This window comes from Lactuca saligna, chromosome 5 (assembly GCF_052625555.1).
Source record: "Lactuca saligna cultivar CGN05327 chromosome 5, ASM5262555v1, whole genome shotgun sequence".
NCBI classification, from domain to species: Eukaryota; Viridiplantae; Streptophyta; class Magnoliopsida; order Asterales; family Asteraceae; genus Lactuca; species Lactuca saligna.
The window spans coordinates 81,899,721-81,916,934 of NC_136421.1; the positions used below are offsets into that span (position 1 = coordinate 81,899,721).

The 17,214-nt window shown below is 38.2% G+C and overlaps 1 protein-coding gene across 1 annotated transcript; it reads left to right on the forward strand.

The window, feature by feature from the left end:
- Positions 1-4,832: 4,832 nt before the first annotated feature.
- Positions 4,833-7,310, forward strand: HCC2 (Thioredoxin superfamily protein). The gene is made up of 7 exons (XM_078958660.1): positions 4,833-5,172; positions 5,691-5,814; positions 5,922-6,000; positions 6,103-6,303; positions 6,538-6,627; positions 6,725-6,857; positions 7,015-7,310. Exons 1-7 carry the CDS (start codon positions 5,102-5,104, stop codon positions 7,121-7,123), a joined length of 807 nt encoding a protein of 268 aa, XP_078814786.1. The 5' UTR covers positions 4,833-5,101; the 3' UTR covers positions 7,124-7,310.
- The last annotated feature ends 9,904 nt before the right edge of the window (positions 7,311-17,214 follow it).

Sequence of the window (17,214 nt, forward strand, 5' to 3'; positions counted from 1 at the left end):
AACAATTCATGACCTCTCTTCTTAGCCATAACAATGCACTAAGACGTCCATAGAGTATGAATTTGTGATATGGTTTCTAAATCATTAAGTTGATCATAAAACTGATACTAAAGTACTCTCCCATCTTTTCAGATTTGAGAAACTTTTATCCTTCTGCCTAATTTGATTCTTCTTATTTGCTTTGTCATACATTGTATCCTTTCCAATGTTACAGAATTATACTTAACCTTATAAGTATAATCATATTTACTAATCTTTAGTAAATCATGACAAATCAATCTTTGTGGTGGACCTTGACCAGCGCACACCCAGTGTACCTAATTCCTTAGTCCTTCAATTGACTCACATATACATGTGATCAAAGAATTAGTCTTAATTTTTCAAAGATGAAAATTCTCATTCATCATACAATACAACTTGTATGATTCCAAGTTTCTGTCCAATTGAAACTTGGGTGATGAAAACTTTCTTCATTTGGTAAATCCAGACACTACCACAAATGAAAGAATCAAATCCACTTTCCAATATTGCTATTACTGGAAACATATAAGCAACAATTTTCCACCGATGCCATTGTAAGGATATTTTTTAAAATAAATAAAATTAAAACCTTTTTTTCCTTTTATTTTAAAACTTTGCGGAAAAACTTATCCTTACAATCCACATGAAAACTTGATTGTTATCTATTCCTAAGCAATATATTATAACTCTGAAGCAACAGCTCAAAATTCTGATTACCGAACCATGCGATCGACACCCATCTTCGCAATCAAAATCAGCATATACTTCTTTAAGCTTCCTATCTTTTCTTTTGATTCTTAAAACATCACCATGTGACCTAGTCACATCATGTATCAAGAATCTCATAATAGAAACTTAATAGAGTTATACAGTGTATTTTACCCGAAGTAGAGTCAAACCTCTTGACTTGATCAACCTTATGACCTTTCAGGTAAATAGGGCAGCTTTGCAACCAATGCCCCTTCCTTTGGCAACAAAACACATGTAGACCCTTTGATAATGGCACATGAGACTATCTCAGACTTAGCCTTTCTCTTTACCATTTGGTCAACCGAGTTGACTATGGCCGATCCCTTTCCATTGGGAAGAGAAATGCTTTTCTAGATATCCAATGCTACCATTGCCAATGTCCATTTAAGGTTTGGGAAGTTGATCTTCTAACAAAATTTGCTTTACTAGTGTTCCAAATCATTGCTGATTCCACAGCACAAAGCAAATAGATAAGATCATTAAGGCTCGTGTCATAGTCTGTCTCATAGTAGTCCCAAAGTGACCCGCTATGTTACTAAGAAAGTGATTGAACATCCAACTTTCACGAGACTTTGACACCCAACTCTCCCGTCTTGTCAATATGTGACTACATCTCCAAGATGTGACCATACCAAGACCTTAACTTGCCAATAGGGCTTGAGTGACTTTAAACTTTTCAAGAACTTGTGGGTGAGGGAGAATAATTGGAGGAGATAAAGGAAGTGAAGCATGATGTTGAGGAACATCATCTTCAAGAGATTTGGGAAGATCATAAATGTCTAAACCAGACATGTTTTGGGAGATATTCAAGATAGTTGATTTAAAGTCCTTAATATGACACCCAATATGAAATATTAAGGCTAGGACCCAACAAACTATTTTATAACTTAGAAGAGGGATGCCGTAATCCAAGCTATAAAATATTTGAAGGTAGGTGAATGACGATTCACCAATTTCCACCATGAAAAACGAAATGATTTATTAGGTTTTAATTGGATTTGAAATTCCTAGATCTTTTGAGATTCATTGAACTTTTCAATGGCATGTTTCAATCTCGAGTGTGCCCTCTCAAATTTTGTGACTGGGATGCCGAGGATCACAAAACAAGGTGTGAATAACCATACCAATTCACTTGGTATCCTTAATATTATCACCTAATCAATGTGCCGGTTAACCACACACGCTCCATTGATCTATGACAAACATTAAGTCACCCTTCGTGGTCCTTACTAGTCCAAGTTAGTGTGCCGGTTAACCACACACGCTCCACCAACGACTTGGTAAGGTACAAAGTGTGAATTCCATGGGTTAGCACCAAATTCACATTTTTCCTAAAATAACTAAGATTGGGAATTATTAAGATTTTAGTTACTTTAGTATTTATCATTAATACTTTTAATGAAGGGAGAATTTAAAGTCATTGTCCTACCCGTTCGGCTAACGACCCTCCACCGATCAAGCAAGCGGTGGGTGAGAGTATACACCCATTAAGTCGCCATTTTATAGGCAACAACCTTATACCCACCTTATAGACCGGCTTCGTGAATGAGGCCTACTAACGGTAAAACGACTTATTCTTATACATATATATAATAATTAACCATTAATGTTATAAATAGTATAAGGGTTGAATTTTAACTATTAAAACTCTAAGGTTTGGAATTAAAGTTTATTAAAGTGTGTGAAACTTTACAAATTCCAAAACTTGAGGGCAAGTTTTGTAACTTTGCAAAACTCTTCATTTCATAACTTATGAATTAAAGGTTCATAAAAATGAAGACTCTTCATTTTCATGTAACTTATGTGTTTTAAGTGTGTGTTAAATGAGAGTGACCTTTGGTAATCCATAACTTGAGGACAAATTATGGACTCCATTAAAACACATAAATGATAAAGAATTAATCCTAAACAATTCAGCAAATAATTCCTATCATTTTCTAAATTCATAAGAACATGAACATGATCATCAAAATTCAAGAAATATATGAACACATAAAATCATGGAATTTTGATATATGCTATTGTAAATGGATTAGAACACCCATTACACCAACTAAATAAGTTTTACAACACCAAAACAATTTAGGGTAACTTTTCTAGTCCATTTCCAGCAGCAAAAGTCGAGATTCTGCATTCTTTCGATCCTACTCGCCGAGTGCACGAACGGACTCGTCGAGCAGGTTGAAGTTTGCCTTGGACTCGGCGAGTCCCCCCAATGGACTCGGCGAGTCTAGCATGCAGACAGCAACGATTTCGACTTTTTTTCACTATTTTGCATCAAGTATCAAACAAGCAAGCCTAGGCTCTGATACCACTGTTGGGTTTTGAGCAATCCAACACTTCCTAAGTGTGCATGCAACCCTAATAAACCTTGGATCTATGTTTGTCTAAATACATGCAAAATAATAATTTTCCAAGGTTTATAACCTATCTAACATGGCATGGGGAACATTTCAACATAAAAGAGTTAGAAGAGATTACATACCTTTTGGTGTGTTGGGTTCTTAGGAGTTTGAGGGCCAAGCACCAACAGTGTGAATGCCTCAAATGGAATCACAAACACCACAAACTCTTGGAAAACTTTGAGAGAGTATATACACCTTGTATAAATCGGCCACACACATGCACACACACACTAGATCACTAGCTTTCTCTTAGGCCTCATTTCATGCTCCATAAGCATGCTTATATAGTATGCATGGTTAGGGTGAAACCCTAATAACCCATGTCTTTTCCTTTTCCAAGGATCCATGGGTTAAAAGCTCCATGGATCATCCATGGACTTCCACATAAGCCTAGCCCATTAACAAATGAGTATTAGCCCACACTATATAAAACAAATAGCCCATAATTTAATTAGTATTCCTTTTAATCTCTAAATTAATCCATGATTAATTTAAGACTAAAACTAATTAAATAACGTAACTTCATATTAATATATTATAACTCATAATATATTAATAAACATATGTGTATAACTCTCATAAAATTATCTATAATAGTTTGGATGAGATGCAACCCAAATGGACCATGCCGGTCGGGTCAAGTATATACCAAATAAGTTATGGACTTAGACACCTTATCCAACAGTATGCTAGTTATTTATGTTTGTCTTTTGTATCCTTAGTGAGTAGGTCGGATCTCTGTTGGTTGTACTTGCAATCTCTGTTTGAGAACTTTATGAATAAGAATACTCACCTCCTGCCTATGCACGTAGGTCGCATTGACCGAATAATGTAAATATTGTATCTTTGTGTGCTTTTAGTTTCATAGGTTATCCGCATTACTTCCTAACAATGATCATTAGAACTTGACAAATGGTGTCAAAATTGTTCTGATTCTTATCAAGTCTCATTTAATTTCCTAACACTACATTAACAAATAATTGTTATACACGAACAACCAAATCAAAAAATTAATTCTTATGTAATCTAACTAGATTTTTTTAGTATTGAATTTTTTGCAGGTCATTGTATTTTTTAGCAGATGAACACCGGTAAAACATAGATTTTCACATATAAACATCTGCAAAAATCCGAGTTTTAGCTAATGAGTATTTGCTAAAATTTACAGTTATATGTTAAAATATCCTACCAAACACTACGAGTCCGGTTTAAAAACAATGACTAATCAAATGGGGAAGAATAAGATCCACGATTTATATATATATATATATATATATATATATATATATATATATATATATATATATATATATATATATATATATATATATATATATATATATATATATATATATATATATATATATATATCCCTCCAAACCAGACCCACCTCGGCCCATAGAAAACTACCAAAATGATGTCGATTTTGAAAAAAAAAAAAAAAAAAAAAAAAAAAAAAAAAAAAAAAAAAATCACAGTTGAGTGAGATTTTTTTATCTATCATTTAATGACTATTATATCATTCTTTTTCATCTCTTAATATAAACAAAATTATTCAACATCAAAAAAAATCTCCTTACCTATTTATTTAATTTTATCTTCCATTTTAATAAACAATTTTTAAAAAGCATAAATCCAAATAGATCCCAAACATTTGTAAATGGAATCAATTCCATTTCATTTCTTGCACCAAACTTACCCTAAAATCAAGAAATACAAAATTGGATGTTGGATTCTTGGGTAAGAAGAAAACTACATCAATTATACATTATAGCGGCACCCCTAACCATCCACCCAAACTAGAAACAGTTACACAGAGGTTTATCAACGCGGTTTAAAGGGTTTTGAAGTTTCGGATACTCTAGCATAATCATTCTTCATCTGTTTCATGTTCAGATTACACGAATCCATTTTCCGTTTCATACATGCCTGTTCTCAGGGTTTCGCTGTTTTCCCATGGAAAGAAGTTTGCAGAGGCTCTATTTTCTTCCACGAGGTGATCCATTTTCATCTACAACTTTATCTTAATTTCTGCTACCGTTCTTGATTCTTCCAACTTCAATGCACAGTTTCTTTTCGTTAATCACTTAGTGTCAAATGGTGAAAAGTGAATTCTGCACTTTTAGGTCAACTCAGGGCTTTTTGTTCTTATTTTTACGCACAGTATCGAAGTCAATAGATTCGTACTTCTATGAATGTGGAAATTAAATAAACCGTAAGCACCAATTGCTGCATTAGATGTTAATTTATGATCTGAATTAGATTGTGTTGTGGAACTATGAACATTTTGTTTTGGGAAAAGGGTTATTCACATTGGAACTAATACTTCCATACTTTTACTCAGATTCGTTTCGGTCTAAATGCAACAAAATAGCAACTTTCTTTCACTGATTTGTGTGTATAAAACCTTACATTCATCTCTTTCGATTACAGATTGTACTTTCATTGATAATATTGTACATTATCTCTTTTTGGGCTTCAAAATAAGGATCAATTTGTTTCACTTTTGGGTAGGTGTGTCACACCAATGAAGTTTCGTTCTTCAAGCTACATGAGATCAGCAAACATGTCATATAAGAGTGGGCCATTACTTACACAAGAACAATCTACTTCACCAATTTGGCGATCTTATTTGATTGTATGTTCTCTGATTTCCCTGAAACATCTGTATGCAATTGACATGAATGTTTGTCATTTTGGATTAAGACACAACTCTTTTGCCCATAATCGTTAACTTTATTGCAGCCAACTTCTGTTCTTGGTGGAATCGGAGGTGCTCTTCTTTTTTGGCATATGAATGATGAGAAGCGAGCTATTCTAAAAGGTAGAAAATTTATTATCTATTTATTAATGAATGAAAATGAAAATATCTTTTTTTTTTGGTTTTGAATATATTTATTTAACAATCTTTGGTTGACTGAATCAGGACAGGGTTCAAATGAGGGATGTAGTACTGGTAAGGGTCCGGTAATCGGTGGCCCTTTCAGCTTAATTGATTCAGATGGTAGATTAGTTACAGAAAAAGACCTTCTGGGAGAGTGGATACTTCTTTACTTCGGTTATACTTCATCTCCTGATGTGGGGCCCGCAGAACTTTCCAAATTGGCCAAAGCTATTGATACATTAGGTTTTAATATCTTCCTTTCCTTCTCTCTAAGTATCTTATGGTGGATAAGACAAAACATGATCACCTTGTACTGTGTTTGATATGTATTGGACTGTACTGGATTGTCTACTACTGATGTCGGTGGAAAAAAAAATTCTACTTTTTTTTTTGTCCCACTACACGAAAAAGGTTAAATTGTACTATTTTTATGTAAGCATTAACTTTTTGTCATGTTTCTATTTCATCTTTCACAAGGATCAAAACAGAATATTAAAATTCGACCTGTATTCGTTACAATTGATCCACAACGTGATACACCATCTCAACTTCATGCATATCTCAAAGGTTTATTTCTCATTTATTAGAGATATAATAATCATACCAAATTACCTAATCCCATTACTTCTCATGTAATTCTTGTATCATTGACCATGAAGTGTAGAATTTGATGGGAGAATAAAGGGTTTAACTGGACCCGTTGGTTCTATAAGACAAATGGCACATGAATACAGAGTGTATTTTAAGAAGATTGAAGAAGATGGTGATGATTATCTTGTGGAATCTTCGCACAACATGTGAGCTACTTTTAATTTTATCCAAAATTTAGACATTTTATAACTTTGTCAAATCGTAATTGGGGTTGTATTGTATCATGTATGCACGAAATACCAAATTAAATCCAAACATGGAAATTGCTCTAATTTGTGTGCTTGTGTGTATAATGATTTATAGGTACCTAATGAATCCAAACATGGAAATTGTTAGATCCTTTGGACTCGAATACAATGCAGAACAACTATCCGAAGATATTCATAAAGAATTTCAAAAAATAGCAACATAATTTTTTTGTAATGACATCATATTATAGATGATAAGCACCCTTGCTGTTTTGATACTTTTTCTAACATTTGTAGATGAAATTTGATTTGAACTTTGAATTGTATCCAACTCCTCTTGAATGTAGACTCCAATAGCAACACTTACATGGATTTACTAGGGTTAAATGCAAGAAATACTTAATAATTTCATTGATTGTTTTATGTTTTATGTCTTTCTATTACAAGATTCTACTATCAAAACACTATCTAATTGTAGCAACATCATCCAAACACAAAAGCAATTTGTTACTATAATTGGTTGTTTTTAGAGTATAATGTTCTATGACCATCTCCAATCCTAGCACCATTTTTTTCACCATGAATGGTGTAAAATTGCTTTTGGGTTGGAGATGCCCTTATAAAAGAAACAAAATTGAAATAACACCATGTCCTTAAAGGATGAGATAAAAGGGAGGTAATATTTTTAAAGTATAGTGTTATAATTAGGTAATATTTTCAAAGTATACAGTTTTTTAATTAAAAAAAATGAAGTTAAGTATGGAATGGTGTTAATAGGAAGAAATAAATATGTGATTGTTACAATATACAAATAAATGAAATGACATTGTTATTATTTGTATTTAGCCATTTTATCTATGGGTCAACTATGCTTCTTTTGTTGCTTATTACTCTATTTTATGCATGGCTAGGGTTGGCAAAAATGTACCATGGAGAACCAATCAACATGTTACCAACCGAACCAATAAAATCGGTAACCAACATGTTTGGTAGCCAATATGTTTGACCGGTAATATCATGCCAATTAAGTAGTCCTGGTATGGTAATGGTACAAAATTTTGAATATTACGGTTGTACCATACCAACCAATATATATATATATATATATATATATATATATATATATATATATATATATATATATATATATATATATATATATATATATATATATATTACATTTTCAAGTTTTAATTAGGAGTAACAACTGTAAAGCAATATTCGGAGTTACTAATATAATTCAATTGATATTGATTCTTTTTTGTACGAAACATTATAGTAAAAGAAATTACTAACACAAGGTTAAGGAAGGTACATGACACTAAAAGGATCTATTAAAACAAGCGACGACCACAACTTTAACTCACGTTCATATTTGGAAAACTTTCTAACCATTCAGTGATGATTATAATGTGAAGTCGTATATAGATTATAGTCTTAAAATCTTCAAGTATAGATATTAGTTAAATATTTTGGTATATACCAATACCAATATGTACCAACCAAATTTGTTGGTAATCAACTAAGTTGGTACCAAGTATCATTGGTACGGTATTGGTAGGTAAAACTTTATGTCAATTATAATTGGTACGGTACACGATTTGGAGGATAAAAAACTTGGTATGGTACCAATTCCACCCCTAATGGCTATGTTAAATATTTAAACCAAGTTTTAGTACACATATGAGGAATTTGTGGATAAATAAGTCGAGATCTATGAAGGAGAAATATTGTAATACCTTAATATGGTTAATCTATCTTTTTACTTAATATTGGAGCGTATATAAACCCATTTCATATCAACTAAATGGCTAGTTATTGTTGTTTGGAAAACATTTGGGTGGCAAAATGTAAATTATAAAATAATAATAATAATAATAATAATAATAATAAAAAAGATAGGTGCATCCTCTTTTTAATGTATATTATGTTTAAGCTCTATATGGTGGTATTTGTTTTTTTAAATCAGATTTTTTTAGCCACTTTTGTCTATGTTATGTGTCATCCACGTACAGACATTAGCATTCGTAGATTGTTTGTTTGTTTTTTAGAAGAATGCATAACTAAAAAGATAGGTGCATCCTGTTTTTAATGCATATATGGACTAGGATCTTCTAACTTCTTCAGACATCTTCTAGCCTAAAAAAACATATGTATTTTTGTTTTTTTTTAAACATAGATTTATTCCAACTTTATCCGATATAAATAATTTGAAAAACAAATGCAATAGTTCAAGAAAAAATGTTCAACGACATAACTATGACCTTTGTGACAAATTCATAAACAAAGATTTAAGTACAATAATGATCGTTGGAACTGTTTATATAGATATGAAAACAATCCTAAAATTATCTGATATTTTTATCCCAAAATTTATATTAAAAAATTAATGAATCATCATCTATTTCTTTAGAAATGTATTTAGGGTTAGTTTTAATTGATTTAATTGCATAAAAGTAAAATTAAAAATTTCATTTTGATATCGAAGTTTATTTTCATCAATTTTATGTGTTAAAATTTTTTAATCCCTAATTACAATCTTTAGATATAACTTTGCGACCAAAGCTTGTTGGTATTTATCAAATATATTTGTTAATTCGTATCATTTTATTTTCATTTTTTATACAACAATACATAAAATTTGATCTCATTTGCTAACTACATAAAAAACATAAATTTATTGAAAGACTATTTTAAGTTTAAAAAACAGTTTACTTAAATTTTAGTTTATTGTAGCAAACTACAGACGTTAAAAAATAAATAATTTTTTTTTCAGACTGCAGACGTTTGGTCTACCTCCTTTACTACAGACTCTATAGATGTGATCCGTAGACTGTGGACATTTTGTCTCATAAAAAATAAACATCTATCAATCAAGAAATTTATCATATTTACATAGTATCAAAGTCAAACACTCTCAATCCTCTCTACTTACCGACACATCATTGGAACCTAGTCGAAACCGACAACTCCTAAATACAATCTTCCCTTTTCAACTATCTCATCTTCCTTTTTCTCTTCGGCGAGACTGTAACACTCGTACTTCCAGGTATATTTATTTATTTATTTATTTGGAGAACTATTGAGCAACTCGATGAGTTGGTGCTACAACTCGTTGAGTAGGGTCGCGATGTGCCACGTGGATTAATGATCTACTCGATGAGTCCGAGAGCCAACTTGCTGAGTAGTCGCCGTGAAGAGAAACCCTAAATCCCCGGACAAGGGCACTTATAGCCTCATTTATGGCTCATCAGCTGCTTGCCTTCACTGAGAGAAACCCTAATTTCCCTTTGAGCTAATAGAGTGTAACGCCTCGTTCCTAAGAGTACCTAATTGTGAGTTCCCGGGATTTAAGAGAAATGGTATTATGGTTATCTTGTGGGAAAAAGTGGAATAATGGGGCCAAGAATGAAGTTTGAAGACTCGTCGAGTACGCCTAGCGTAATCTGGGATTACGCCCAGTGGAAGGGCGTAAGTGATGCAGGTGCAAGGATGAGTACGCCCAACGTACTAGAAGGTACACCCAGCGTACTCTCAGAGTTCTAAAACCCTAAAATTAGGGTCAGCCTCTATATAAGGAACATGTTGGTTCATACCCCAGCCTCCATAAGCTCACCCTTAACCTCAAAAACCCTAGAAGCCCGTATTCCCTCCATTGTTGGGTGTGTTTGGTCTTGGAAAGCTTATTTTGGCAAAAGAGAAACTAGAAGAAGAAAGGAGAAGTTGTCAAAGAAGGAGAGGAATGATTGGAGCTTATAGATCTAGAAAGATATCATCCTTTGGAGCTTATTTGAGGTATAAAGCTTCTTGCTTGTCAATTATTTTGCATAGATCTAAGTGTTGTGAAGTTTTGGCATCATTCTTGTCCCAAAAGTCCTCATCTTGATACATGCTTTGTGTTGGCCGAGATTATTTATCCTTTCAGACCTTTGGAGAGGTCTAGAGTGAGAAAACTTAGGTCCCAAGGGTTGTGGTTGTTCCATGTGTGAGATATGTAGCTCTTAATGGATTAAGACCTTGGATTAAGAGCTTTATGGACGTCCCAAGTGATAAAGTTTGAGCCTTATGAATCTTAGGCATATTTGGCCTAGGGATCTGAAGTTTCGGCTTAAGAGCTTAAGCCATTAAGAAGTTATAAGGACTTAATGAGTAGTGGAGTACGCCCCACGTAACACAGTAGTACGCCCCGCGTAGCAGGTCAGAGTATTGTGGGGCCAATGGTTGTTATTGGTTAGAGCCCAGTGTACTCCCTCTGTTGGGTTTTTCATTTTGGGCCTTAGGGTTTGGGCCTTAGGGTTTGGACCAGGTGGGTTGAAGGCCCGGTGCGGGCGGACCAACCACACTGCAGACTCGAGGCACATGACTAGACTCGGAGGGTGGACCCGGTGGACTGAAGGCCCGATACGGCGGACCAGTCACACAGTAGACCCGATATGCATGGTTGTTCTGTGATCGGTTATGATATGACATGTTATACGTATATGGTATATGTGGTTGGTATTTTGGGGGTATCTCACTAAGCTTTCGGGCTTACAGTTGTGGTTTAATGTTTTTCAGGTTCTTCAGGAGACCGTGGCAAGGCGAATGTGTGATCGTACCGCTCCTCGTGTTTATGTTTTATGTTATGGTTCTGGGAATACTCTGATAATAAATGTATTGAAAACCTTTTTGTAAAAACTTAAAGTAATTGGGATGTTTTTGAAAAGTTAAAATTGGTTGAAAATTTATAGTCATTACAAGTTGGTACCAGAGCCTTGGTTTGAGTGAATTGGAGGAACATTCGTGTGAATCCAGTCTCAAATCAAGGAGAGTTTTAAAAGAGAATTTAAAATGGTTTTCTAAATAAGTAAAAGAAGGACGCGGAGGTACGATCAGCCGGAGCCAGTAATTAACCCCAAAATATCATACATGATAATTGTTTTGAGCTTTGATAGAACAGCATGCTAGTAGTACTAGGCTAGGGATCTTCAGGATTTCATGATAATGTTGCCTGTTTTATGATGCCTGCTAGCCTAGGGTTTCCTTCTGTATGAGATTTCCAGTGTTCCTCTAGGAGTGAGGATTGAGTGCTTGTTATGTATATTTGTCAATAGGGTGTTGTGGTAGTACTTCATACAAATATGGGTAGGTGTGGAAGGTAGTATGGTCCCGTACTACTGAAAGCATAGGACCCATACGTGTATCAGGGAAACCATGACCTCTAAGGTTGGGTTGAGAGTTGGTTCCCGGGATAGTGGGGAGTGTTTGAGATTTTTTTGGTGTTTTTCAGTATGGAGATTTCGAGGCATGCTGGGAGTGGATCCGGGTCAGGATCGGGAGCAAGAGAGGGAGTTCCGGGCGGGTCAGTACCGCCCGAGGTTATTGGTCAGATGAGCACGTGTGAGTTGGATGCGAGGATTCGTGAGATCCTGCATGATGAGGCTACTGCGTTGTTCCGGGCCGAGCTGCCAGAACTGTGGGTCGATCAAGACCGCCATGGTGGAGTATTTTGATGAGCGCTATGCGGTTCTCACTGAGACGGCTGCCGCGGCAGCTACAGCGGCTGTAGTAGCGGCAGGGGGAGGAGCCGGTCGAGGTTTTCAGTATCGGGACTTCGATAATACGAAGCCTCCTACCTTTGATGGAGTTCAGGACCTGATTGTTGCTATGAGATGGTTATCGGACGTGGAGGGGTGTTCCTTCATGTGTTCATGCCCTGCTGATCAGAGGGTGAGGTGTGCTCTGAACCTATTGAGGCTCGGGGCGAAGGATTGGTGGAGATTGACCACGGGGTCATATTCGGATGCATAGAGGGCTGTGTTTTCATGGGATCAGTTCAGAGAGATGTTCAACACTCGTTATGTTCCGCAGGTTGAGAGAGAGAGAGAGATCGGCTCAGGAGTTCCTTGAGCTGAAGCAGGTTCGGAGTCGGTGATTGAGATCACCAGGATGTTCACTGAGAGGGCGATGTTTTGCCCTGAGTTTGCTTTGGAACAGGCTCAGATGTCCCGATATCTGAGTATGCTTAAGAGAGATATCAGGCAGTTTGTGTCTACGTAGAGGTACGATACATTGTTGGAATTGCAGGAGGCCGCCAGGCGATGTGAGTTAGAGATTGAGTTGCAGTTGTGTGAGCTGAGGCAGACTCCAGTGCAGTCGCAGCCGGCGCCGAAACGGTCCAAGACCGTTGATTCCAGGGTGGGAGATCAAAGCAGACATGCTTGTGGGAAGTGTGGGAGGGGTCACACCGGAGTTTGTAGGTCCGGTGGTGCATGCCGCAAGTGCGGAAAGGAGGGGCACTATGCGAGGGATTGTCGGCAGTCAGCGCCGGTTCGAGATTTGAGGATTTGTTATCATTGTCATCAGGTTGGGCACTTAAGGTTCAACTATCCACAACTTGCTGCAGGACCGGTGCAGGATCCAACACTGGCCACTTTGAGGATCACGGGTGGAGGTCAGGGTGGAGCGGAGCTCCCAAGGGCTCAGGGTCGTGCTTTTCAGCTTACAGCAGAGGAGGTCAGAGCAGTGCCGGATGCAGCTGCAGGTATGTTTCTTTCTTGATGTCTTGATTATCTTGTGATTATTGTGGAGTATTGTTTATCTGCTAGTCTCATTGTGTGGTGTTCGGTATGGTATCCGTTGTTCGTTGAGGGTTTGGTATGGTTATGGGTTAGTGTTTGGGAGTTCGTTGGTTATCATTCATGAGGGTTATTAGTGGAAATCTGGCATTGGTCTGAATGTCGGGTAGCATCTGCAGTCTGAGGAATGGTTAGCTGAAGATTGAGTTTCTTTCGAGCGGGATGATCAGGGTGGAAATGTGATTTTTGTGAAGGTTGCTAGTGCTATTGGGAATCAGTCCGCGTGTAAGTGTTGGTTTTGTGCAGGGTTGTTTTGGGAGGTCGGTGATAGCGACCGGTGGTTGATAGTCAGTACCCTAAATGGGGAAGGATTGGAAATTCTACGGAAGGTCGATGGGCATGAGAGGTTGTTTAGCTGTTTGGGATTCAGCAGTGTTCTATAATCCGAAAGCGTAGGCTGGTATGAGTAAGTGGCAGGCATGCAGGAAGGGATACAGACCAAGAGTAATTGATTGTGGAGAGTCGGGATCAGGCTGGGTTTGAGTATGTGTGATGGAGATAGAGTTTGGAACCCCTAGAGGGCTAGAACAGTATGCACGGGAGGATTACCCGGAGAGATAACTCAAAATGGTGAATGCTAGTTGGGCGGACCGGATAGACTGAAGGCCGGTAGGCGTACCAGTCAGGCCGAAGGCTCGGAGGACGGTCCAGTCAGACTGAAAGCCCTGGAGAGCGGTCCAGATTAGCTGAAGGTTATGAGAGTGGTCCAGATCGACTGAAGGCCTGGTAAGGCATTCCAGTCATGCTGAAGACTCTGCATGTATTATTAGATCGGTTCGAGGAAATGGATTGAGTATGTTGCGATGTTTTAGCATTAGAGGTTTTGGCCTCGGGTATTGATCTTGATTAGTGGAGATGGTGAATGGACTCGAGAGTCCTTGCGGTGCGGGTTCAGAGGATGTGTGTTGCATGGATAACAGTTATGCTATTAAGGAGTGGTGTAGCGTTGGGCGAGCACCATGGCACTTGTCGTAGTGACAAGGCGGCCGAATGGATTTCCTTGGTAAGGAAAGAGAGAGGAATGTAGCTCCGAGAGGGAGAGTAGGTTCACGGAAGTGAAAGCAGCAGCGCAGAGTCACAATTGGAGTGGTCCAATTATGGTCATTAAGCAGCGTGATTGCGGCAGTGGTATGGGATCACTTCCGGTTTGGGTGTCTGCTGAGGTCGCGGAAGGAATTCCGCAGGTGTAGAGCCAAGAGGCTCGAAAGGGATGCAGGAATGGAGTCTTCGACTCCCAGTTTGATTCTGATCAAGGAATTGTGGATGTAGTGGTGGTTCATCCTGGGGAAATGATTGGAGGTGTCGTCAGTGTGGCGGGTTTTCCTAACCCGAGGGTATTAGAACTAGTGTAGCATGTGCATGCATTTGCAAGAGGAGAAATCATGGGAGTTTCTCTGACGCTGAAGAATTTGTCATCTTGTCAGCATGGGATGGATAGAGTTGGATTCGGATCGGGAACCTGATGGCTCAGGGTTATATCTAGCTTGTAAGAGTCAAGTGATTGTTGTGATCAAGATCGAGAAAAGTGCCATGGAGTGCTACTCGGTTGATAAGTGTAGAATCGAATAAGTGTGGTTATCAAAGGGTGAAGCCGGTGGTCGGCTTGAGGTGGTCATCAGGACACCGCTAGAAAGGAGAAAGTGAGTTTCGGGTTTCGATGGTTGCATCTTGAGGAACCTGGTTTGGTTAATACCATGTGGTGTGTGGCGGGAGAAGTTGTGGAGTAGGGGTGCCGAAGGCTTCGAGGGCGAAGCCTAATTTAAGTGGGGAGAATTGTAATGCCCCGTTCCTAAGAGTACCTAATTGTGAGTTCCTGGGATTTAAGAGAAACGGTATTATGGTTATCTTCTGGGAAAAAGTGGAATAATGGGGCCAAGAATGAAGTTTGAAGACTCGTCGAGTACGCCCAGCGTAATCTGGGATTACGCCCAGCATAAGGCCGTAAGTGATGCGGGTGCAAGGATGAGTACGCCCAGCGTACTCTCAGAGTTCTAAAACCCTAAAATTAGGGTCAGCCACTATATAAGGAACATGTTTGTTCATACCCTAGCCTCCATAAGCTCACCCTTAACCTCAAAAACCATAGAAACTCGTATTCCCTCCATTGTTGGTTGTGTTTGGTATTGGAAAGCTTATTTTGGCAAAAGAGAAGCTAGAAGAAGAAAGGAGAAGTTGTCAAAGAAGGAGAGGAACGATTGGAGCTTATAGATCTGGAAAGATATCATCCTTTGGAGCTTATTTGAGGTATAAAGCTTCTTGCTTGTCAATTATTTTGCATAGATCTAAGTGTTGTGAAGTTTTGGCATCATTCTTGTCCCAAAAGTCCTCATCTTGATACATGCTTTGTGTTGGCCGAGATTATCTATCCTTTCAGACCTTTGGAGAGGTCTTGAGTGAGAAAAATGAGGTCCCAAGGGCTGTGGTTGTTCCCTGTGTGAGATATGTAGGTCTTAATGGATTAAGACCTTGGATTAATAGCTTTATGGACGTCCCAAGTGATAAAGTTTGAGACATTATGAATCTTAGGCATATTTGGCCTAGGGATCTGAAGTTTGGGATTAAGAGCTTAAGCCATTAAGAAGTTATGAGGACTTAATGAGTAGCGGAGTTACGCCCCGCGTAGCGGGTCAGAGCCCCGATCCCCAGTTGTGAATCAGCGTGTACGCCCAGCATACCAGGGAGGGTACGCCCAATGTACTCCCTCTGTTGGGTTTTTCATTTTGGGCCTTAGGGTTTGGGCTGTTATTGGGCTGATGGATTATGGTTCGTGTTTGGAAATTATGGATAGAGTATTGTGGGCCTATTGGTTGTTATGGATCATGGGTGTAGGCCCATTTGGTGAGGTGGGCCCAATTTAGTAAATTGGGCCAATAGTGGGCTTTGCTTCGAACTTTTGGACTTTGGGCCATTGGTGGGCTTGGTAGCTTACCTAGTGTTCGACTGGATTAAGTTAAGGGTAAAATGATCAATTTACCCTAGGAAGAGTATTGTGCTTGGCCTAATGTTTATTTGTGCTATGTTGGCTAGTTCGGGATTTTCGGTGAGTTGGTGATTCGGGAATCTGCTTCTTCAGTTTAGAGTTTCAGCAGTGCGAGGTGAGTTATCCTCACTATATCAACAGGGTCTAAGGCACCAAGGCCGACCCTTTATCGGATTGAGATCAGGGTATTTGTTGTTATGTTATTGCTTTGATATGTTTGCATCCTGGTAGCTAGGATGGTATATGTTAGAGATATGGTTAAGATCGGTATCGTGATATGTAGGGTGATGCTATGCTAGTGACCGGTTAGGTGGGTATCCTGGTTAGGATGATGATATGTTATGTGATCTGTTTGATCGGCATGTTGACTGTGAACAGTTATATGATTGTATGTTTATGTGCACATGGTTGTTTGGACTGGAGTTGGGTTGAGGCGGGTCCTGCTTTGTGCTGTAGGCTAAGATACCCAAGGCGGACCGGTTGTCCCGAAGGCCCAGCGAGCGGTCCGGATAGGCTATAGGCCCCACGATGGCAGACCAGACGTGCCGAGACTCAGAGAGTGGACCAGGCCGACTGAAGGCCCGATGCGGACGGACCAGTCATACTGTAAGACTTAGAGAGTGGACCAGGTGGGTTGAAGGCCCGGTGCGGGTGGACCAACCACACTGCAGACTCGAGGGGCATGACTAGACTCATAGGGTGAACCCGATGGACTAAA

Coding starts and splice junctions, on each gene's coding strand:
- HCC2 (XM_078958660.1), top strand. CDS start 5,102: ATGCCTGTTCTCAGGGTTTCGCTGTTTTCCCATGGAAAGAAGTTTGCA. Junction 5,815..5,921: donor TTTGGCGATCTTATTTGATT/GTATGTTCTCTG, acceptor ACTTTATTGCAG/CCAACTTCTGTTCTTGGTGG. Junction 6,304..6,537: donor CAAAGCTATTGATACATTAG/GTTTTAATATCT, acceptor ATCTTTCACAAG/GATCAAAACAGAATATTAAA.